Source organism: Elaeis guineensis, chromosome 1 (genome assembly GCF_000442705.2).
Source record: "Elaeis guineensis isolate ETL-2024a chromosome 1, EG11, whole genome shotgun sequence".
Classification (NCBI taxonomy): domain Eukaryota; kingdom Viridiplantae; phylum Streptophyta; class Magnoliopsida; order Arecales; family Arecaceae; genus Elaeis; species Elaeis guineensis.
In genome coordinates this window covers 145,753,173-145,776,823 of record NC_025993.2, presented here as the reverse complement: position 1 = coordinate 145,776,823, position 23,651 = coordinate 145,753,173, and the positions used below count along the sequence as shown (strand labels likewise).

The 23,651-nt window shown below is 37.1% G+C and overlaps 2 protein-coding genes across 3 annotated transcripts; both read left to right on the top strand.

Moving 5' to 3' along the window:
* The first annotated feature begins 10,158 nt into the window (after positions 1 to 10,158).
* On the top strand, positions 10,159 to 13,522 carry LOC105038951 (rho GDP-dissociation inhibitor 1). Of its 2 annotated transcripts, XM_073242943.1 has the most exons (6): positions 10,159 to 10,318; positions 10,434 to 10,935; positions 11,058 to 11,124; positions 11,643 to 11,861; positions 12,102 to 12,226; positions 13,059 to 13,522. In XM_073242943.1, the coding sequence occupies exons 2-6, from the start codon at positions 10,645 to 10,647 to the stop codon at positions 13,140 to 13,142; spliced, it is 786 nt and encodes a 261-aa protein (XP_073099044.1). In that variant the 5' UTR covers positions 10,159 to 10,318; positions 10,434 to 10,644; the 3' UTR covers positions 13,143 to 13,522. The 2 variants fall into 2 exon arrangements, with proteins under 2 accessions (XP_073099044.1, XP_073099045.1); XM_073242944.1 differs by lacking the exon at positions 13,059 to 13,522 and having other exon boundaries at positions 10,159 to 10,935; positions 11,994 to 12,125.
* Positions 13,523 to 20,904: 7,382 nt separating this feature from the next.
* On the top strand, positions 20,905 to 23,357 carry LOC105038952 (fasciclin-like arabinogalactan protein 7). Its single transcript, XM_010914889.3, has 2 exons — positions 20,905 to 21,064; positions 22,277 to 23,357. The coding sequence occupies exon 2, from the start codon at positions 22,326 to 22,328 to the stop codon at positions 23,106 to 23,108; it is 783 nt and encodes a 260-aa protein (XP_010913191.1). The 5' UTR covers positions 20,905 to 21,064; positions 22,277 to 22,325; the 3' UTR covers positions 23,109 to 23,357.
* The last annotated feature ends 294 nt before the right edge of the window (positions 23,358 to 23,651 follow it).

Genomic DNA, 23,651 nt, shown 5'->3' with positions numbered 1-23,651 from the left:
TTGCCTGCATCTTGTTGCATAGTAGGCCAGTAGTAGCCCTGCCAAAGAATCTTCTAAGACAAGGATCTACCCCCCAAGTGACTGCCGTAGATTTTTTTATGAACTTTTCATAGTGCATAATCGACCTCGGATGGACTCAAATACATTAGAAGAGGCAGAAAAAATGATCGCTTGTACAATTTGTCACCATACAGAACATAGCGAGCGGCATATTTTCTTATCTTTCGGGCCTCCCGTGATCAAACGGCAGCTATCCGACCTTAAATACTTAAGCAGAGGATGAATCTAGCTGGGTTCCTCATCAACTTACTGGACAACAAGAGCCTCTTCGAGGCTCGAGATTTTTAATACTTCAAAGTATGTCTCTTTTTCTAAGTCAGCGGGCAATAAGACTGCTAATTTTGACAATACGTCTACCCTAATATTTTTCGCTCCGGAGACTTGTTGAATATTAAAATTCAAAAAAGATAAGATTAAATCTTTTATCTTTTGAAGGTATCTCTTCATGTTTTTCTCTTGGATCTCATATTTGCCCTTGATTTATCCAACTACCAGTTGAGAGTCGCTGAAGACCTTCAAGTGTTGAGCCCCTGTTTCTCTCGCAACTTTGAGACCAATAATTAAAGCTTCATACTTTGCTTCATTATTGGTAGCCGACAATTCAAAATGCAGGGCATATCCTATGACATCGCCTTCAGGACCCATTAAAATAAATCTGGCTCCTGATCCTGATGCATTCGACGAGTCGTCGACATGCAAGGTCCATGGCTCCTCAGGATCAGATCCTGTATCTACTTCTTCACTTCTCGAGCTTTCTCCAGCTTTTGAACTCTCTCTATTTTTTGAGCCTTCTCCACTCTTTGAGCTCTATTCGCTCGAAATGGTGCATTCAAGGATGAAGTCCTTCAATACTTGGGCTTTAATGGAAGGCCTCGGACGATACTACAAATCCAACTTCGAGAGTTCTAGAGCCCGCTTTGCAATCCATCTTGAAGTATTTAGACAATGAAGAATGGCCTTGATCGGCTGATCAATAAGCAACACAATAGTGTGAAACTGAAAATAGGGTCAAAATTTTCTCGCCGTAATGACTAGCGCAAAAATCAGCTTCTCCAGCTTGGAGTATCTGGTCTTTTCATCTTGAAGGACTTTGCTAGTATAATACATGGGCTTTTGAATCCATCCTTCTTCTCGAACAAGGACTGAGCTAATCACCACTGGAGAAATGACGAGATATAGTAATAGCTCCTCACCAAGCTGAGGCTTCATGAGCAATGGTATTGAGATAAGATATTTTTTATCTCCTCAAATGCCTTCTGGCACTCAGTAGTCCACTGAAAGTCTTTTACCTGCTTGAGGGTTTAAAAAAAAAGTAGACATCTCTCGGTCGATCTGAAGATGAAGCGGTTGAGCGAAGTGATCTTGTCAGACAGATGCTATATCTCTTTGATAGTTCTTGATGCTGTCATCTCAAGAACTGTCTTAATCTTCTTAGAATTTATCTTGATATCTTTTCATGAGATGATAAATCCGAGAAACTTGCCTAAGATAACTCTGAAGGTGCACTTTGCTGAATTCAGCCTCATCCAGAATTGGCAGAAATTGTTGAAGGCTTCTTGAATATCAGTAATATGATCTGGAGTAGCTCGGCTCTTGACCAGCATGTCATCTACATATACCGCCATATTATAGCTGATTTGATCTTTAAAGATCTTGTTCACCAATCGTTGATAGGTAGCCCCTATATTCTTTAAGCCAAAGGGTATCATCCTATAACAAAGTCCACGATCAGTAATAAAGGCTATTTTTTTCTCATCCTTAGGCACCATCTGGATCTGATTATAATCGAAGAAGGTATCCACAAAGATGAAAAGCTCATGCCCTGAAGTTGCATCCACCAGCTGATCGATCCGAGGTAATGGGTAGCTGTCTTTGGGACAAGCTTTATTCAAATCGGTGAAGTCGATGCACATGCACGACTTTTCATTTGCCTTCTTGATCAAGACAATGTTTGCCAAACAGTCTGGATACATTGCTTCTCTAATAAAGCTAGCCTTGACCAATTTGTCCACCTCCTCGGCTATAGCTTTCTAACGCTCCAGGGCAAAGCCTAGCTTCTTTTATTTCACCGGATGATAAGTTGGATCCACTTTCAAGTAGTAGGACATCACCTCCGGATCTATGCCAAGCATATCTACGGCCGACCAGGTAAAGAGATCAGTATTTTTTTATAAAAGAGTGGCTAGTCGATCTTTTGTTACCTCTTCAAGGTGTGAGCCAATCTTCACTATCTGGTTGGGATCTCCTTCCTTAGGGGGACCTCCAAGAGGTCCTCAAATGGCTGGATGCATTCCTCGATTAGACCTCTGCTTGGGATGGTTGGCCTTCTACTCGAAGTTTGACAGTAAAACATTGTTGAGCCATAGCTTGGATGCCTTAGATTTGTCCTATGCTATTCTTTGTTAAAAACTTCACCATCAAGTGATAACTCGACACTACGACCTTCAAAGTTTATAAACTCGGACGGCCAAAGATTGCATTATAGGCTGAAGAAAGTTTAACCACTAGAAAATCTATCTGGATCGTCATTGCCTGAGGTGGGATGCTTACTGTGATAGGCAGCCTAATCATCCCCTTTGGAATCATCGAGCCTCTAGAGAAATCCTGAATTGGGGTATTGAACCTACTTAATTGATCTAGAGTAAATTCCATTTGGGAGAAGGCAAAGTAATACAAAGCATCGATCGAGTTTTTATTATCAATAAATAGACGATATACATTACAATCTGCGATATTTGCGGTTACAACCACCGCATCATTGTGCGAGGTATGCACACCCTCTGCATCCTGCTCGGTGAAGGTGATGGCATCCTTGAGCCCATCCTCGAGTCTCGGCCTCTTCGCCTCCAGTAGCTTTGCTGACCCAAACGACCCTCCAATTATCATGTGGATTTCTCCTTGTATGGATCGATCTTCTACTACCGCCTATCCTTCTGCTTCTTGTCTCTCTGACAACACCGGTGTTGGCTACGGCTGAGGCAAAGGGAACGGCTGTTGAGGCAAAGGAAGTGGCTGCTGAGCCCTTGGAGGAGGTCGTTGTGGAGGTGCTCTCCCTCGGATGAAGTGGTTCAACCTCTCCTGTCTAACGAGCCTTTCAATCTCATCACAGAGCTGGAGGCAATCATCAGTATCATGACAATGGTGACAATGGCAGAAACAGTACTTATTTAGATCACGATGGTGCTCAAGTTTCGTCTGCATTCTCGGAGGCTGAGGTAGCTCGGCTCGCACCTCCATCAATACCTCCCTCCTAGAAACATTCAAAGGCGTATAATTAGTATAATGCCTTGGAGGTGAGGGTTGTCGATCGCTTCTCTAAGGACTTCGAGATCGACGATTTTGAAGGCCCCCATTTTTCACCTTTGGAATGGAGATCGGGAGCGCTGATGGGTTCTCCCCTCTCACCTTGAAGAGCGCTCCTTATTCTGTCCTACCACAACAGAATTGGCAGGGGTCTCTTTTGCGAAAATCTCCTCCATTCGGGCATACTTCTCTGCATGGCAAGCATATTGGGATAATCTCGAGAAAAATCTTTATTAATGACTTTTTAAGGTCGTTCTTCAATAGTCCGCTAATCATAGCAGACATCACGATCGACTGATCCAAATCGCAAACTTTCATGGTCACCGTATTAAAACGGCTGACAAAGGCATGGATCGACTCCTCCTTCTGCTTGATGGTGTGGAGATAGTCGGACCGCTTCTACTGTCACTGACTACTGACAAAGTGACCGACGAAGGACCAGCATAGTTCTTCAAAAGAATGGATTGATGTCTGTTTCAAATTTGAGTACCACTATCGAGCTATTTCTTTAAAAGTAGTAGAGAATGCTCGACAGAGGATGCCATCTGTTACTCCTTGAAGGAGCATTGCTGCCTTGAAAATCTTCAGATGATCGATGGGGTTGGTGGTCCTGTTGAAGGTCTCAAACTGGGGTACCTTAAAGTACCGAGAGAGTGGCTCCTACGTTATCCTTAATGCAAAGGGCAGCTCGCTATTGAACCCTTCATAGAGCTGCACCAAGGAGGTATTGTTGAGAGCATTCTCGATCTTTTTATCGAGTGTCCGAAACCTTCTCTCCATTGCAAGATCCCGGATGGTGCAGATTTCAGAATACTGAGGAGAATGACGATCAGGAGTTGAATCATGCTTTGATCGTGGGATGGAAGATCGCCACCTTGCCGGTTGCTGGGCCTTAAGATAGCTTTGACGGATCTGCCTCCTCTCTGGGCTCTGAGAAAGCATCCACGGCTAAGGTTGTGGTGGTGATTGTTGAGCCGAATTCAATGGAGGCGCCACTGCAAGAGGCACTAGTGGCACGATCAATGGAGGCACAAGAATAGTTTGGACTGCCTAGATGGCGGCTGTCAAAGCTGGACCTGCTGGAAGAGTAGGTTAAATTGGTCCGTCGTGACCAGCACTGGCTGGATTGATGGAGGAGTCTCCATCATCGATGGCTGCACCTGGCTGTCAGCCTGACTCCCTGCCTGACGGGAGGCAGTGGCACTAGAGAGACGAGATGAGATTCGCTTTGGTGGCATAATATGAAGATTACACTCTTCCTCTATCTATTGCTGCTTGTTTCAACTGAGATCAAAAAGTGGACAACTGAGCCTTGCATAGTAGTGCTGGAGTGATCTGCAAAATAAAGTCCGGATTGGAGATTTTCGCTCCTACGAGGATCCTCCGATGCTCAAGTTAGGAATCAGAGAACAATAAAAGCAGCAATTGATTCTTTGAGAGGGGTTACTTATCTGGATCCTCAGAGTTTTAGTTACTTATAAAGGATATGGCTGAACAACCATGAGAACATATAGTTTCGAGGTTGTTGGGCAGTTAAACGTGCTGGTAGTGGATGAGATATTCTAGTTCTTATTTGCTTCCATGAGATATAAGGAGTTGGTTACACCTGAACTTATCCATTCAAAGTGGATAGCTATTGTACATGTCAAAGAACTGATAGACCGAGATAACGGAGGAAGCTCACGTGACAGATAGATCGCACAGCAAACTGGATGCAAATAGCTCAGCACTACATACCTCAGCTTGTTGCTTGGGTCGGCTATCACGAAGATAGCTCGATGATCCGAGATATTCCATGATAACATACCGATCCGAGGTATTCATGGTATCACCGTAATATATATATGTATATATGTATGTATATATATGTATGTATATGTATATATATGTATATATGTATATGTATGTATGTATGTATATATATAAGGAAGTAGTTTGGATGGCTGTGATCCCATAAAATTAAAGAGTTTACCTTGTGAATAGCTCTTGTGTCTTATATTTAAAAAATAATAATATTATCAAAATATAATATCATTACAAGTAACAAATATAAAAATATGTAGAGCGAGAGGAATGCCAATCATGATGTGCATAACAATGTTAATTTTTCTTGCTAAAAGCTACTTCTAGATTTGAATCCTGATCTAAATATTATTGGGAAGTTTAACAATACTCGGGAGAGGGCTACTTTGATTAAATAGTCGTCTCTTATGCAAAAAGTGGATCAAAAAAAAAAAAACCAAAGCTTAACATTTCTACGAGAAGACCATAATAACATTGAATATTTTATAGCTCAAATATATTAATGACATAAGGCAAGGCATTCGTTCATTAAATACATCAAAACTTTATTGATTTGATCAGAAAACAAACAGTATGTTAATTGAGCTTTGCCACATTGGTCATCTTTTGGGGGAGGTTCACAATTCTAGTCTTGGATAGTACATCCCTAAATATCTAGATTGAATTAATTTACCTTGGATCTCTCTCTCTCTCTCTCTCACGCGCACACACACACAAGGGAGACTAAGAAGGGCTAGCCCAACTTCATATCAGCCCCATCTATAGGGGCCTAACACCAAACCATGATCAAATCCTTGTCCCCTTGCCATGCATGAGGGGATATAGTCCAAGCAAGTGCCTAAATACGAAAGGGGTAGGTGACAGGGACATGGGATCTTCAAAAACTATACTGTGATTCTTTTGAATAGAATCAAAGTGCAAGGATGATGCATTCAAAAACGCCTTCATCTCCTCAGAGAAATGAGTACTAAAACAGCTCTGAAAGTTTTTAACCTGGTGAGGATTGCGAGACATAAAATGAGAGAAGAATAATAATCAAGCACCCAAATATATAAAAATTGAAGTGTTATTTTATCTAACTTATGCATGCGTTACGATAATCCAATTTGCAAATTTGCAGATACACCATTCATAATTTGAATTCAAAACCTTTTGCTCGTTAAGTTGAGAGGTCTGGTCATTGCTGATGCCTTAATTTTAAAATATTCAATACAGTGCAAGGCGAGATAGTTTGATTGATTACTACACCTCTCTTCTATTTGGAAGAGGATCCAACTTTTTTTCTAAAATTATGATTGGAGAAAGTCTGACACACATGTGGTAAGGACAAGATTTAAGCAGAACCACTAGCATCAATACTCGATAACATTACCAGGTGAGCCAATTGGTGCCTTCATGTTCCAACGTCAATCATTACACCATGCCTCTCTGATTTATATAAGTTTAGAAATTAGTTGAAATAGCTGGTTGTACCCCACCATCATTCTTTTTAAAAAAATTACACACTATGGTTTGCATGATTAAAAAAAAAAAAAAAAAAAAAGAAGAAAAGCAAGTTTGCAAGTACGAAGACAACCGAGAAGCAAAGAAAAAGCATCAACCACCTTCTGTTTGGAGATTAACAATACCAAACTCCAATTATTCATACATAAAAAGCTTAAAAGACAGATTATACAATAGCAAACATACACTAATTTGCTAATGGACACAACTATAGTTGCACTTTCTTATGCATTTCCTACATTCGAAGAGACAAGGCTTCCTCTTGCATGAATCACATATCTTCAAGCATTTCTCATGAGACATTCCACTCCACAAACAATGAGCAATGCACCAAAGGATGGGTCCAGAATCAGGACAGTCGCAATTGAATTGATGAAGAATGCATCTTCACATCACTTGGCTTCTATTGGACAAGCTGAAGCTAGCACCACCATCATCAACAGTGTTGCATTGATCATCAACTGCCATGGCTTCACCTTCTTCCTCACCATGACTTCAAGACTCGAGCCCCCACTTGCCATGGCCTCACCTTCTCTCTTATGCTAGGTACTTCACCATTTCCTAGTACGTTTTAAATTACCCTGTCCCTTGACTTGTAAATGAGAACATTTAAGGGGGCTTTTGTTACTCCAATGTCTCGAATCTGGTCACCTTATCCTTGTTTTGTGATTTCCCAATGCGTCTTAAATTGTGCGACTACTCATTAGTAAATGATGGTATAATTAATCACCATCCTCAAAGTTGCGACTGCGTCGCCGACGGGTCAAGCTTTTGTTTTATACGTGTCCGTAGGCCGATTTCTTTAACCACTCGTGGTCATGGCCTATTCAAGAATTTGTAGCCGTCCTTAAGCCCATCTATATCTACATCTTCTTTTTTTTTTTTTTTTTGGTGAAAGCTAAATCTACATCTTTAAAAGAAATTTTAAGGGCATACCAGTCCTTTGAAACCATCAGAGAATATTATTAGCCCTCCCATTATAATATGAAATTCTCATTACAACTCCAACCCCACAGAATTGCCTCTACCCACACTTGCACAACCCATAAAGCTGGTGAGGACCCATTAACTTCTCCGATGTAACCAACAAAATAAGCCCATGACATGAACTATTTAATACAAAGCCTTGATTATTCTAGCCACTTTGTGTAAGAAGGTAAGATATAACGTTTGCTTCCATTGTTACCAGGTATCCAATTCTTTAAAGTTAATAAATGGTTGTTTAATGCAAGCATGCGAGCATCTTTTGGTAACAAAGCATCCATTGCAAATACTATATTGCTTTGGTGTTTGCATGCTGTTTAAAAATAAGAAGGGTCTTCTTCTTTTTTTTTTTTTTAACCCCTGCACTTTATCCGGGTCGGTGCACGGTTAAAAAAGGCCGACGTATTCTCATAATATTTGTCCCTAGGGCCACTTGAGCAACTCAAATTTAATGAGCCATGGACTAAGTCACAACCCGCTTACGTGTGGCCTGGGTTGTGCTGATTTGTCCACGGTAACAACCGCTAACGGTGGTCCCAAGTGGTCCCATATCCATGCTCATTTCCGTGCTATCTATTTTATCTGTTTTTTTTTTTTTTTTTTTTGATAGAATCAAAACTCAAACCTGATCAATTTATAAAACAAATAACTGATTTGAATCTAAAATGAGTTGAATCAAGATTAACAACATTCATACATAGCATTTGATAACTCAAATGAGATCATCACGATGATCTAAGATCACCGATGATCTAAATCCTATAATGATTTGATCATCAGTAATTTAAAATCATTGTATGTGGTAGGCTGTGGTCTAGTGATTAAAGATTCTCAGATATCCATGAGTAATTTATTTAGTATTCTATGAGAATCCAAGATTACTGATTATATAATATCAAAATTATCAATAATATATTTCATAAAAATATATTTATTAATCACATATAGTATATTATAAGTAAAATATTATTATATTTATTAATATATTAATAATAAATAGATTCTATAAAAATATATTTATTAATCCTATAAATTATTAATCATATATAAATATATCTATTATTATTATAGAATTAATATTTTTATTTATACCTATAATATATTATTTATTAATATGAATATACTTAGATTAGAAAAATAAGACAAATAGAAATAAATATTAAATATTTTTATTATATAAATATAAAGTATAATAAGATATTTTTATTCTGATTTAAAATTATTATTGAATCATAATATGATTAATAGTATATTATAATATAATATATATCATAAATATAATATATAATATTATATATATATTGATATAATATATTAATGATATATTGATATATCATTTTTTTTGTAAGATTGATGGATATTTTTATCCATATATTTCAATCTAAGATCATTGTCCGGAGATGATATCGGATTTTCAATCTCAAAGATGAGTATCCCATTATAAATTGAAGATGATTTAAAAAATTAAAATAATTTAAAATTATTGATATATAAAATTACTATGATGTAATTAAATATGATAATCTTATCATCTTTATCTACATCATTTTTGGTCTCATATGGATCAATCTATACCAAATGCCTCATAAGTTATAACCAAAGATGGTACATCTATTTAAAAATGAAAAATCGATCTGATCCGATGGATATGCACTCTACTCAAATCCGATCAAATCCGAAAAATAAGGTTTGATCAGGTTTGGATTCGGATTTGGATAAAATCTGAAAACTGTAGCACGAGTATGGGTAGAGTATGGATAATGCTATTTTCTATCCAAATCCGAATCCAAACCAGATCCGAACCTATGGATATGGTAATATTCGAATCGATATCAAATATATATGTTTATAATTCTGTTTTGGTAATTTGTTTTGGTTGATAATATAATAAAATTATTTTAGTTATTTATATGTTCTATGTTGAATTGTAATTTTATTTCTATGTTGATTTTTATAAACTGATTTATAAATTATATTTTATGTTGAATTGATAATTTTATTTTGATTTATAATATAATAAAATTATTTTAGTTGTTTATTTTTTTAGATATGAAATAGATTTGAGATGGATATAGATGGATATGAAAAAATAAATTATCTATGAATATCTCCAAATTATTGAATATAAAAATATATATCTCTTTTTTATTCGATGAATATAAAATAAAATTTAAATTAAATTATTAAATTTAAATTTAAAAATAAATAATATAATATTTATTCAAATTCTATCGATCGCTATTCCTTCGCTTATCCACTGCGACGAATCAATCTGACATTAACTTCGGACAGGCACAAACTGTGGGTCCCACACCACACCCGCATCTCCATAATTCTTCCATTAAATAAGCAGATAAATTAATAGATGTAGCCAAATAATTCGGAGCCCATCTCTCCTCCAGTAAGTGCTAAGATATGTTTTGGAATAGGTCAAATGCGCCATTTTCCAACCAATCTCATGGGAGAGCTCTCCCTCCTCTCTCCTCTCCTCTCCTCTCTTTCCCTCTGTTTCTAGCGGCTAGTGACCCTCACGTTCTGTCCACCCCAATAAGTCCATCCCTTCTTTTGTTTCTCTCTGCTTTTCCACCAAGGCTACACAGTAAACACTCTTCTCCTCCTCTCTTCCCTTCTTCTACTTCCCTTCACTATCCTTTGTTTTTTCCTTGTAAGAGTCGCTATCCTCTGTTTGTTCTTAAAGTTGCCATCTTCGAGCTTTTTCCTTGCTGTATGTTCTCGCATAAGTGAATTCCCATTTCTGGGCTCCTTTTGTTTTCTTGCAGGGGATCTTTCAAGTGGCTGCCTTTTTGCAGCCATTCTCTTGGATTGTCTCTTTATCTCCCTCTTGCTCTGTTTAAAATTCGTAGGCATCTGAGCTTTGTTTCTTTTGAGCTCCTTTGTTTTTCGACCGTTAGTGAGTGGTTGGGTGGGTAGAAGCCTTTTTCTTGCTCCGTTTTGACTCTTGGAGTCTGTTGTTGATGTGTTGGGAGTGCCATGTCTTTGGCCGTCGGAGCTCTCTCTAGTTCTAAAACCATGGGCTTGGAGGAGAACAAAGAGGTTGCTGAGAAAAATGGGATTTTGATTGTAAGGGAAGGAGAAAAAGAGGAGAAGGAGAAGAGAGAGGATGGGCATGATGGAGAGGACGGTCTCAACAGGCAGATGAGTGTGGCCTCTCTGTATGCCACTGAGGATGATGATGATGAGGAGGAGGAGGATGGGAAAGGAGCCAAGGGGATTGATTTGGGACCTAAGGTCAGTCTCAAGGATCAGCTGGAGAAAGATAAGGTTTGGTGCCATATCCGTCCTTTAGGTTTCATTATTTTCTTCTGAGTATCATTCCTTTGTTTTCTTATAATTATTGGTATTTATGGGCTGCACTCCTTGGCATGTGTTATTCTGGAGTTTAGGATGATGAGAGCCTGAGGAGGTGGAAGGAGCAGCTTTTGGGGAGCGTGGATTTTAGCTCTGTAGGAGGTACCCCACTCTCTCTCTCTGTCTCTGCCAAACTTTTATTTGTTGTACTCACTAAAGTATACCTTTGTTTTAAAAAAAATGTACATTTTGGCTTCTGTTGGAGGGAGTCAATCACTCCCTTAAGTTCTTTATTTCAAATCCTACTTTGTTATGGGACTGTTTCTGTCGGTTACTTTGTCCAGTCTACTGTTTCTGTCTTAATGCAGGCTGCGCTTTTATCTTATCCTCTCGTTTCTTGTTTTTGTTATTTGATTATTAGATATTTTTTGAAACTACTTTTTGCCTTCAACTTTGTGTTGCTTCTGTTTTGATCCACATATATCTGATACAAAATTAGGAAGCAGAGATCCGGGTATAAACTTATCTCTATCATTTCAGCCATAGCTGGATTTTGTGAAATGGGTGCTGAACAGTTGCTCCGTTTTGTTTACTTATTCTTCTGTGAACTGCACTAATTTTATTTTGAACCAACTTGGCGAAGTTTATGTTTGGTACACTAATACTTGACTTCGTTATAGAAAATTTGGAGCCAGAGGTTAAGATCCTAAGCCTTTCAATCCAGTCTCTTGGTAGACCTGACATAGTTCTTCCACTTCCTATGGTCCCCAATTCCAAGGGTGTATGGTTTACTTTGAAAGAAGGTAGCAACTACAGACTCAAATTCTCCTTCTCGGTGAGCAAGAACATTGTCTCTGGCCTAAGATACACCAACACAGTCTGGAAAACTGGTGTTAAGGGTGAGCTTTCTATATCGATGCTGGCATTTCAAATGGCAGTAAGCTATTTATAAGTAATGCTTGATAAATTACTTCAACCATGAGTTTATGCTATAATTATCTTGAATTAACATGTTCTTCTTTTTATCTCAGAAGAAAAATTATTTTGTTCTTGTCGTTTGATTAGAAAGAGGCACCATGTTAATGCTCTACAGCTCACTGGTGTTAAATTGGTGTTGACTTGAGTGGTTCCCATTTCAGTGGACAGCATAAAAGAAATGCTGGGTACCTTTAGCCCTCAAGTTGAGCCTTATACATATGAGGCACCAGAAGAAACCACTCCCTCTGGAATATTTGCGAGAGGATCATATTCTGCAAGAACAAGGGTATGATCATGCCACCTCTTGTTCTCAAAACTCACTAAACATGAGTTACATGAGTACTCTGTATATGCTGAAGCATTTTCTTTGATGAAATAACAATAATTCATACATCCATACATAACTAATTATATACATGCATGTGTATGTTCAATTAAGGATGATGGTTTTTTTGGATGTTCATGCTAATGGAATGCCCATGTTCGAGGTCATTCCGGCATTTCTTTCTGTATTAACGTTACATGACCCAGTTCCTAGATCTGCTGTATTTAGTTTACAAGAGACGCAAGAAACCATACAAAAGCCTAACTTTCCTCCTTTTGAACCTGTGGGCTTATGCAACTTTCAAGGACAGGGTCAGTTTTCTACTGCCATATTTATTCTGAACCTGGGCATGGTTTACTTAAAAGAATTCAAATGGTTTAAGAATGACTTGCCCGGAATTTGGGAAAAAACAAAAAAAGAAAAAAAAAGCTTAAATGTGTACTGATGCATTAAAAATTTTAATGAAGCCAACAATTTTATAATCACCATTTATTTCCATATCATTCTAATATCATAAAATTGTGACAGTACAATAGTTGAATAAGATTGACTATGTGTTCTGCTTAAAAAGAAGAGTAATAATACTTCAGGTCAGGGTGTATTTCCAGGAAAAGAACCCTAAGAAAATTATGGCCGAGTTCAACACTTATTTGATATCTTTTTCTAGACGAACATTGTCATCCATATTTACTCTTCTTACGGTGCTTGTCTATCATTCCACGTCGATGTGCCTTGATCTGATAACCATGTAAAGCCTTTCTGTTTTTCTAATGTCGTAACTTTCTCTTGTCAGTTTCTTGATGATGATGGCAAATGCTACTTGGAAATCAATTACACTTTTGACATCCGTAAAGAATGGCCGGCCACAACCAGCTGAGAGTATCCTTTCCATCTAGAGAATTCACATGCCTTCAGAGGCAATGAATTATCTCAGCAATTTCAGCAAAATCCAGTTGCCGACAAGAAGAAAGTGGACATCATAAGGAAGCTTGGCACTCTGAGATTTATCCTTTCCTTTTACTTGTCAGTGTGTAATGCCATTGTGGGTGAAGGAATTTATTTGTTTTTATTGTTTTGACTGACTTCTTGTTGAAAGGTTTCACCATCTGTATATGGATTGTTGGGGAATAGCATTGATGGAGTCACATGATGTACTACTATTAGTCTATTTGTCAGCACATGAACACTAGCTTGTCCCTTGCATAGGTCAACTGATTTTTATTCCTGGAACGTATTCTTGTTTGAGACTGTTTCAAACATTGTTATCTTCATGCTTGTTGCTCTTTTAAGGTCATCGGTGAACTATTACCCATGATCTTCCCTATGGTAATTTTCCAAGCCATGCATGTGCCATGCAAGTACTCTTCCACTGCAATGCTTTTCAATCATGATTAGGAAGCATCAGCTCGGAGTGCACTACGGTTTGTTGGCTTTCATTGCCTTTGAACTCTCGCAGCTATTTTTCATGGGTTTTTCCATGAAGTAACTTGCCCCTGTCAATTGGTAGCTCATTTGAATCAGCTAATTTTTTTGATATATAAAGGAAAATCTGATGCTAGTACTGTCGAGCTACATTATCTTTGTTTCGTAGCAATGACTTGTAGTAATCTTTTGAGGTCTGTTTCTGGTTGAACAAAAGCTATTTCATTTGTTGTAATGTTCTCTCAATACGTTCTACATCGATGCTTGTAACTAAATGTGAAAGTCCAATGCTCTTTGGCTGAAATATATTCAGCCCAAATCTATTTCTTCCATTAAATATCTGTCTAATGCCAAATTAGTGTGCTGGACTACTCTTGATGGCTGCCGTCAGCATCTTGTTTTCTGCTCGGGATGCAGATTAGTCCACTGAAAAATATTAATTAAGTGACAATGGTAATCCTGGATTGAAAAGAATTCGTCATTTTAAATTAAGACTTCTCATTGGGGGATATTCCAATGTTGTCCACAGCATACTATCTTCTTTGGTAAGTTGGCACTTTCTTACCTTCATATTGAAATCTATGTTCTCACATTCTTCAAATCTAAGAAATTGTCATTACACTATATTTTATATTCTTCAATCCTCAGTATATTTAGATGACTCGAATATATATTATATGGGTTGATGGGGGGGCAAGAGGATTCACACTCAGGAGATAATAAAGAAATATACCCATCTCTATATCCCGAAACTTGTAATATTGTCACTATATGGTAATATCATTATAATACTTGGATGATATGCTTTTTCTCGGTTATTATGATATTGCCATGTTATTCTAATGATATGCTATTGGAAACTTTTCATCACGTTAATTAGTTTTGATTCTATTTCTGTTCTAGAATAGCAAAACTGCCTCCAAGAAGGGACCCTATTGTGAAGGAATGACAAATTTATGTTGACCAAGGATTGATGATGCACCCTTACTAGATTCTATTCAAAAGCTAATATGTTTATATCTTTTTTGAATAAATTGGGAGGATTCGAGATATAAAAAGTTCCGAGAATTTTTGCATTGCAATGAACTGATATTCGGACTTCTTTTTTTATTTTACTATACTAGAAAGTCTCAATTTTGGGTCCCTTTTATGTATAACAAAAAGATATGTAGTTAACAAGTACATTAGAAAATTAAATCATTTAAATTAGTTTTTCCAATTAAAAGATTCTTTTTTTACACCAAAGAGTGAGGCAGCCGCTTGTAAACCCTTATCAATAAAGAAGTGGGCAGCCTTGAGTCATCTGTAATTTTTAGATTCTAAGGTCAAATAAACAAACCACAGGCCGATGGCTTGGGAAACTAAGCGGGCTCAGACGGAATGTGGTCAAGAGTAATTCTTTGTGCACCGCATATGGTGCAGCAAAATTGATGTAGAGTATATCACATAATTATATTGGACTATGTACCGTAATAAATAATAGAATAGATATTTAATGCTGCTTAGCTTTTTTTTTTTCCGTCAAATTTTTACTGACGAAAATACTCTTTCCCTCCATTGAATAAAAAAAGAACAATATTATTATTTCCTGATACCTTATATAACTTCAAGTATCTTTATTTAACATCCTAAATAATATATATGGCTTCTTGATGTCTTATATAACTTTCTGTGAATATAAATGATATTATGAACAATATATATAACTTCCTGTGAATATAAATGATATTCTGAATAATATATATAGTTTCTTGATGCCTTATATAACTTTCTGTAAATATAAATGGTATCTTAAATAATATATATGATTTCTTGTGAATATATATGATATCCTAAACGATGTATATAACTTTCTGTGTCTTTGTATATATTTTATTGGTTACTATAACCAATAAGAAGTCATATAAGGCATCAGAATATTATAATAATCAATAGGGTATCATATAAAGATACAAAAAATTATATATATTGCTCAGGATATCATATATATTTATAGGATATTATATATATTATTCAGGATGTTATATATATTGACAGAAAGTTATATAATGCATAAAAAAACTATATATTATTTAGGATGTCATTTATATTTATAAAAAATCATATATATTATTCAAAATATCATATATATTCACAGAAAGTTATATAAATCATCAAAAAGTTATGTATATTATTCAGGATATCATATAAAGACACAGAAAGTTATACAAAGTATCAGAAAATAATAATATTATTCTTTCTTTATTCTATGGAGGGAAAGGATATTTTCGTTCGTAAAAATTTGATGAAAAAAAGCTGAGCGGCATTAAATATCCATCTCATTATTAATTATGCTATGTAGTCTAATGTGATTAGACAGTATACTTCATAATAATTTTGTTACACTGCACGTGGTGCACAAAAAATTACTCATATAGTCAAATATATCCAAGCCCAGACTGCCAACTTGCATATCCTTCCATCCGCTTAGGTTTCAGATGAGCCCAACTTAAAATCTAATGGCCTCTTGTGAACCAGTTTGGAGGCCCACTTTATTTATGTATTTATTTATTTTGGGGTGTGTGTTAAAGAGGCCCACTTCATCTAAGTGCCATCTATTATTATTAATAGGGCTTTAGGCGCTCTTTATCTTCACTAACTAAGGGAAGAGCAAAAAGTTATCTCATATAACTACTGGACTAATATATTTTTTATTTGAGGAGACTTTCCATTTAGAAACTTATTGGGAGAACTGATTTCCTAAACTACATGCACCATATGGCCGTATATGCTACCAATCATAGCTGCACGTTCCCACGGGTTCTATTCATCAAGCATACATTTTGGTGCACCATTACAGGAATGGTCGTTTATGATTGGTGGCGTGCATAGGTACATGATGCATATTAGCATATCAATTGTTGGTGGAGGGGTATAAAAGGCGGTTCCACTTGATCAGCATATCAATTGCAGGGCAATCTATTGAGTCATGGATACCAATTTTTTCCCTCCGGTTTATTTCTCATCCTCTTTGTTTGCAAGGCTCTGTTATGAAGCTATTATGTTAGTATTAATGATTCCTGCTGATGTCCAGCTATAGATTGATTGACTGTAGCGAGCATTGGACGTGAAAGCAAACTTCCATCCACTTGGTTCACGTGGAATTGTTTATTCAAAGAAGTCGCTTTACAAAGTCTTTTCAAAGAGATTGAGATGTTTGGTGGAGCTAGCAAAGGATCTCTTCCTTGAAAATTAGTTCATTCCCAGCTTTCCACATGGACCATGTGTGTTATAAAAACTTATGCATCATGCGAGCTAGTACTTGTCTTTCAAAATGAGCTTCTTCCTGCACTTGTGTAGCACCCAACGTGGTATCTCCAACCCCAGTATGTCCCCATGATACCACCACTTATATGATCATGCCCTGCCAAAATAAAACAAAAGACTGCCACTACTCTGGCAGGGGAAGGCAAATAGTTTTCTGATCAAAGATCATCTAAAGAAGACATATATAGACTAAATAATGGAAGAAGAAGTGGACCAACACAATGCGCCATTAGGCTAATAATATTTTCATATAATGAATACAATGTTCTACGAATAAAATGTTTCATTAATATTCGATCAAGTCCACATCCAATTCGAGAAAGACTATTAAGCTAATAATTTTCATACAACGAATAAAATGTTCGGATCCGATTCGAGAAGCACCAAATAATTGTATGATCCTAACAGAGCAAGCTATTTTATCTGCTAGCTAACCTGCATTTCTAACGAAACAAAGATATCATAATGAAAATCAAATCTATTACCAGATCTTGAGCACCACATATGCCGAAAGATCGAATCACTGTGAACTTCTAATTCATTGCATAATAGAGCTGACCTACATTCTTAATGGAACAGTGCAGTGCTCCACAATGACAACTTGCCCATAAAAGGAGTGGAAGCATGTTAACATAACATGGAAATCAGCAAGTAATGGGCACATGCAGTTTGATTGTTAATTGGATCCCCTCTCAAACCCTTCTCCAAACGCATGATCAACGCTTTACAGCTCTATGTAACGCAAGGCTTCGGAAGACTTTGTTGTTGGTGGTTCACAAAGGAGTGATTGGTCCCCACGTTGCCGTCCCTTGAAGACAATGTCAAGGCATGCCATTTAATACATCTCTGAAGCCATGGGAACCATGAAACTTCGAAACGTATGAATAAAAAAACAAGTGATTTGATGAGAAGTGCACAGAAGTCTGTGATAAGTTTTAGAGCGTTCCGGCGGAATATTTGAACTCAGCTCGTACAGTAATGATGTTGGTAAGGGAAAACAACCAGGCTCGTCGGTCCAAATCATGTGGGCGTGGGACACGATCTTCTTAATATTTAGCCATCTTATCGTGAGATAATGGACATGGGCCCAACTAGCTTTTTTTTTTTTGTTACAATGGGCCCAACTAGCTTTGAGGGTGAAACAAGTCGACGTAATGCTATTAGGAGATGAAAAATTGGATGTGGGTCCAAATTTGTTGGTTGAATTGTTGGATGGTGATTAGGTTACATTTTCATTCAATATTAGGTTAAATTTAAACTTTAAGGCCAAGGAATAAACTTTTAAGACAATTTAGGTTAGGTTTTTGAATTATTCACACGCATTGAATCTAGTCTTTGTTGTACTGGTTGTTGATAAATCATTTGAGGATTGGTGTTTAATTTGGATGATTTTGACTCATGTCCAGATTTTATGTTTCGTTCGAGCTTTGGTTGATTTTCTCGATCCATCTGTCAAGTTCCACATTTTAATCTTTAGCATCTATTGGATTAACCTTTTTTTCCTGTGGGAGAAGAGGAGTGCACCTATTGTTTGCTCTATTAGTGTGTGATTTTTTAAAGGTTCATATTTAGCTGAACCACTTTAACTCTCATTGCTTGCTATTGATATATGATATGTTTACTAGAAGACTACTATTGTGCTGAGTGAAATACATAGCTAATTATATAGGATCAGTATTATGGGTTTCTTCGATTAATTTTTCTGTTTAATTTTTAAATAATTTATTTTTGGATTTATATGGCTGTATCTATTTATATTTAATTAGATTCAATCCATCTGCTTTATCAGGAAAAAAAGAGATTGATATTTGAAGATACCAGGATGCAACTATTAGTGTAATAACTAGAAGCCTTTTGGTCGCCTTTAGAAACTTTACCATGATGGTAGTATTAGCTTGTGACCCAATTAATTGCATGCTACCTATATGATGACTACAATATAATATTCGATCATGTTGATCATCATCAGAAACGTGGGGAAAATAAAATCCAACATTCTATATATGATATTTGTGGTATGATCAACCTTTTTTTTTTTTTTTTTTTTGATGATTATGGTATGACCAACTTAAAAACAAGTTAATGATAAAGGAAACTAGATACCGTCCGGATCTCATAGACAACGGTGCAAAGCTTGCACATTATGACAGCAGCAAAAACTGGATCCATAATTCATAAGAATAATGATTACTTAATTTATTATAAATCATGGCATCATGCACGAGTAATTGTGTCTGTACAAAATGCATCATTGCCTTGAAGAATATCCATCTCATTCCCGTTAAAATGGCAACAAATTCCCTGTATCTCGTTCCAGTCCTTGCATGAGAGGCCTGCAGGATTAGACATTGTAACGTGCCGGTGGACAGAATGGGGGACCATAACAGCAAGGAGACAATACTTTTACAGGCCTAAAGCCAAACAATGGCCCTTCCAACATCCGTTACAAGATAGAGATCAACATGGTAACCGGATTTGAAGTCGCTGTTCTAGAATGGAGGTGGATTTTGTCGTTTGACAAGGCTATATGTTGTAGAATGTTGATTGGGCCATTGGCTTGTAAACACCAACCATCTGTCAATGACCCTAATTTTCATATACCAATGATTTAGTCAACTAAGAAAATAATCAAAATTAATTCCCAAGATAGTGCAATTCTACTTTGAATGTCCGAGTCATCCGGTTAGTATGTGCATGATTTTTGTATTATATTTAATAACCCTAGATCTTTTCCAAAAAAATTAGCCAAAATATATTATTAAAATTTTTGAATTCTATATAAGTATCTATTATTTTTTTGACGAATAATCGACGTAAGATCAAATGCACGCTTGTACAGATCCTCACAATTTATATTGATATTTTTCACAAAGCAGATTATTTATCAAAAATTTAGAACTCAAAGTATATCACCCGTTCTCTATAAATCTTTTTAGATTATAGTTTGTCATACTAGTCGGTATTGTATAGTACCATATATATCATACTATACAGATATCAAAATAATGTATTATCTTATATCGTATCTATGCTCAATATACTATCTTGTACTCTATTGGATCATATATCAATATTGCATTATGATGGTATCAAAACGAGATCCAGTACCAATATAGCGAATTTTGCTCTTGATTATAGATAACGCATTATAGTATGTAAATATAATTTCAAATTTAAAAGAATTAAATTTAAAAAATGTTCAGCTACGGATCCACCCAAACCATTTATCATATGCTAAAATTTCAATGTTGTGCAAACATACACCATGAAGTGTTTTTACCATGCCCAAGATCATTAGCTATGCAAGTGCATAAATCTTCGCCATATAAAACATTGAAATTGATAACTTATTGCCAGTTTGAGATCACAACTTAGCGGTAGCATCACCAGTAGCCATCCAACCCTTCTCAATTGATGACCAAGTGCTTGTAATGATGTGGGTAGTATAATGAAGCAGTCCCACTTGGAGTCATCACAGGTGAGTGGTGACCCATAAATTAGCAACACATGGAATCCATGGGCTCATCGTGGGCCTCTCATTCAGTGCTCCGTACGAAGTCAGAGACGGAGCCACGCATGCATGGGAGAGCCCAATAAGGCACCAGCAACCGGGAAAAAAAAAAAAAACCTCTCACGAGATGAGAAGCTGCTGAGAAATTGCAGAGAATTCTCACCTTGATAAATTTGGTGTTAAAACTTGGGGTAGAGTGCAAGGTGGAACATTTCAATAAATAAAAAAGAATCATTAGTTGGAGGGTCTGTTTTGAAATCTCACCTGACATGGCCTGTCCTGAAGCTTCCCAGGGAGAGGCGTGGTCCAAACATGGGGGGGTTAAAGAAGAAAAGAAAAGAAAAGAAAAAGGTTGGCACACATCTGGCTGGCGTTTCCTTTCCTTGCTCACTCCATTTGGTTTTTCTGGGTACCTACTGCCGCCCTCACCAGCTGCCACCTTTTGGTTCGCAACACTACCAATCAACACTCTTTTATATAACAAGCCCCTCCCCACCCCGCTACCTCGCCTGACTTCAAGTTGTGCCTCTCCTATCTCACATTCAAGGCCCTCTGGTCAGGTCTGTGCTTCACACCTTTCTCCTCTCTGCATTTAAGTTCTCTTCTACTGGTCTTAAATGTTGCTTGTGTTGTGATTTTTGTGGCATTCTCCTCTGGTGGTTTTCTTCCTAGAGGTGGGATGAAATATAGAATGTTGTTTTCTACCTTGTTTTCTCTTTATTTATGCATGAATTCTGGGGCTTTTAGACCTTCAGATATGGATCCTTTCTGGTTGGATCTAAGTGCAGCTTTATATGTTCTTTGCATTTTCTTAAATGAGTTCTGCAGTGGGGGGTCTCTTAGTTTCATGATGTGAAGACTGTGTCTCTAGATCTTATATGTTGTGCTTCATCTATTTTTCCTTTCTTATGATGTTTTTTTCCCAAATGGGAACAATGTACAACTATTATGGTCTTTTCTCTTTTTTTGGATCTAGGAAGACCTCTTTGTAGCTCTCGGTCATTTTTACTTGCTTTCTTGAATTTATGATGAGTGGATCTTTTTGTTTGGGATATATCATGTTTTAAGGTCATGGTTACCGTTCAGTTTCCTGAAGCACCAGATCTGTTTCTTGCGCTGTGTTTTCCCAGCTTCTACTTCTTTCACTACTTTGTTTTTATATCAATAGTCACTTTTAAGATGTAGACCATTTCCTTAAAGAGCATGGTGTACTTTTATATCTGGCTGGCCTTCCTTTGAACGCGACAGAGCTCCATCTGGTAAAAATTTATTTTTACAGCTAGATCCGCATTTTTTACAGCTAAAAAAATTTGATTTAGAGTCTAGTTCATGGTGACAATTATATTTTGTTCCTCTTTTTTATGTCCTCTTTGTTTCCAAACACACCCAACACAGGAAAAATAGCACATATAAATATATTTGCTTGTCTGTTATGTTTTATGCTCTGTTCAATCGTGTTAGTGGTTCTGATTCCCTTTGTTGTTCTATGAACAAGACATTCATGTTGTTTAAGCTTTGCAATTTTACACAGTTAATAATCAACGGGAAGAAGAGAAACAGACCATAGTTACAGGGCAGAAAACTTGTTTAAGCTGATACAATTGCAGAGGGTTAATGAGTTGAAAGGAGAAGATCATAATCCACCACAATTTAAGGAGAAAAGCTACATACCTACATGTGTTTTAAGACAACTCGTTCAGTTTTTCAGGCATAAGAATTTAAACTTGTATATATACAAGGTTTGCTTATTTTGATGGGTCATGTTTCTGCAGGGCCCTTGAGTGTTTGATCACTGAGAAAGCAAAGAGAAGTATTAGACCAATGGGGCTTACTGCAGTGTTTGTGGCTTGCAGTTTTCTGGCCATATTGATTTCTTCTCCAACAAATGCACAAACTGCCCCTGCACCACTTCTGCCTCCATCTCCAGCACCTGCCCCTGCCCCACACTTCGTGAACCTTGCCGACCTGCTCTCTGTTGCTGGTCCTTTCCATACCTTCCTCAACTATCTTGAAAAAACTCAAGTCATCCAAACCTTCCAAAACCAAGCAAACAATACCCAACAAGGCATCACCATCTTTGTCCCAAAGGACTCAGCCTTCTCATCACTTAAAAAGACCACCTTCTCCAACCTTACCCAAGACCAACTCAAGACCCTCCTCCTCTACCATGCCTTCCCCCAGTACTACTCCCTGTCTGATTTCAAAAACCTTAGTGCTTTGAACCCTGTGAACACATTTGCGGGTGGATCTTATACTCTGAACCTCACTGACACCTCAGGGGTTATTCATGTCGCTTCTACCTGGTCGAAACCAGAGATTACCAGCAGTGTGTACTCAACTGCGCCTGTCGCCATTTATGAGGTTGACAAGGTTCTGCTTCCAATGGCAATCTTCAGAACTGAGCCACCACTAGCACCAGCTCCGGCCCCAGCTCCAGAGACTAAAAAGCCATCAGATTTAGCTCCGACGAGCGGTGGTGGAATCAGGTCTGCTCCCAAATCATCCGAGTCGTCAACCACTGAAAGTTCTGCTCACAACATCTGCATTAGCCTTTTCGGTTACTTGGTTATGGCACTTTCCAGTGGCTTGATGCTTATTTTGTGAGAAGGATCCTGATACACAAGTGCCTTGGGTTATAGCAAAAGGACATTCAGTGCTCTGGCTGTGGCTCCATCTTCTTTCATGTTCATTCTTTTCTACAGAGTAGTTATGTTGTTGAAATGGGATTTCAGATATGTAATATGCTAAAGTTACTATTGTTTCATTTTGTTTTATTTTATTTTATTTTTTTTGTTTTTATGTAATGATATGGAAGAGATTTTCTTAATTGCCTCTGATTTGAGACTTGTGTCATCCTACTTCTGTTTCATTGGGTCACTAGAACATTATATAATCTGCTTCGATCCATAAACTGAATCCTGGAGAAGCTGAGCAATGTCAAATAAGTGAGAGCATGTCAATGAACTCCTCTATTAAGAATTCAGGTATTCTTTTTGGCCTTTGGCTTGAAATCATCAAGGTTCCTTGTGTATGTTCTTTTTTATTTTAGTGAGAAGCTCCATGTGAAGGTTAGTTAACAAGCTTTGCCGCATGCAATTATTACATGTTAGAGAACAAAGGTGGGGCATATGATGCGCTTTTTTTTCC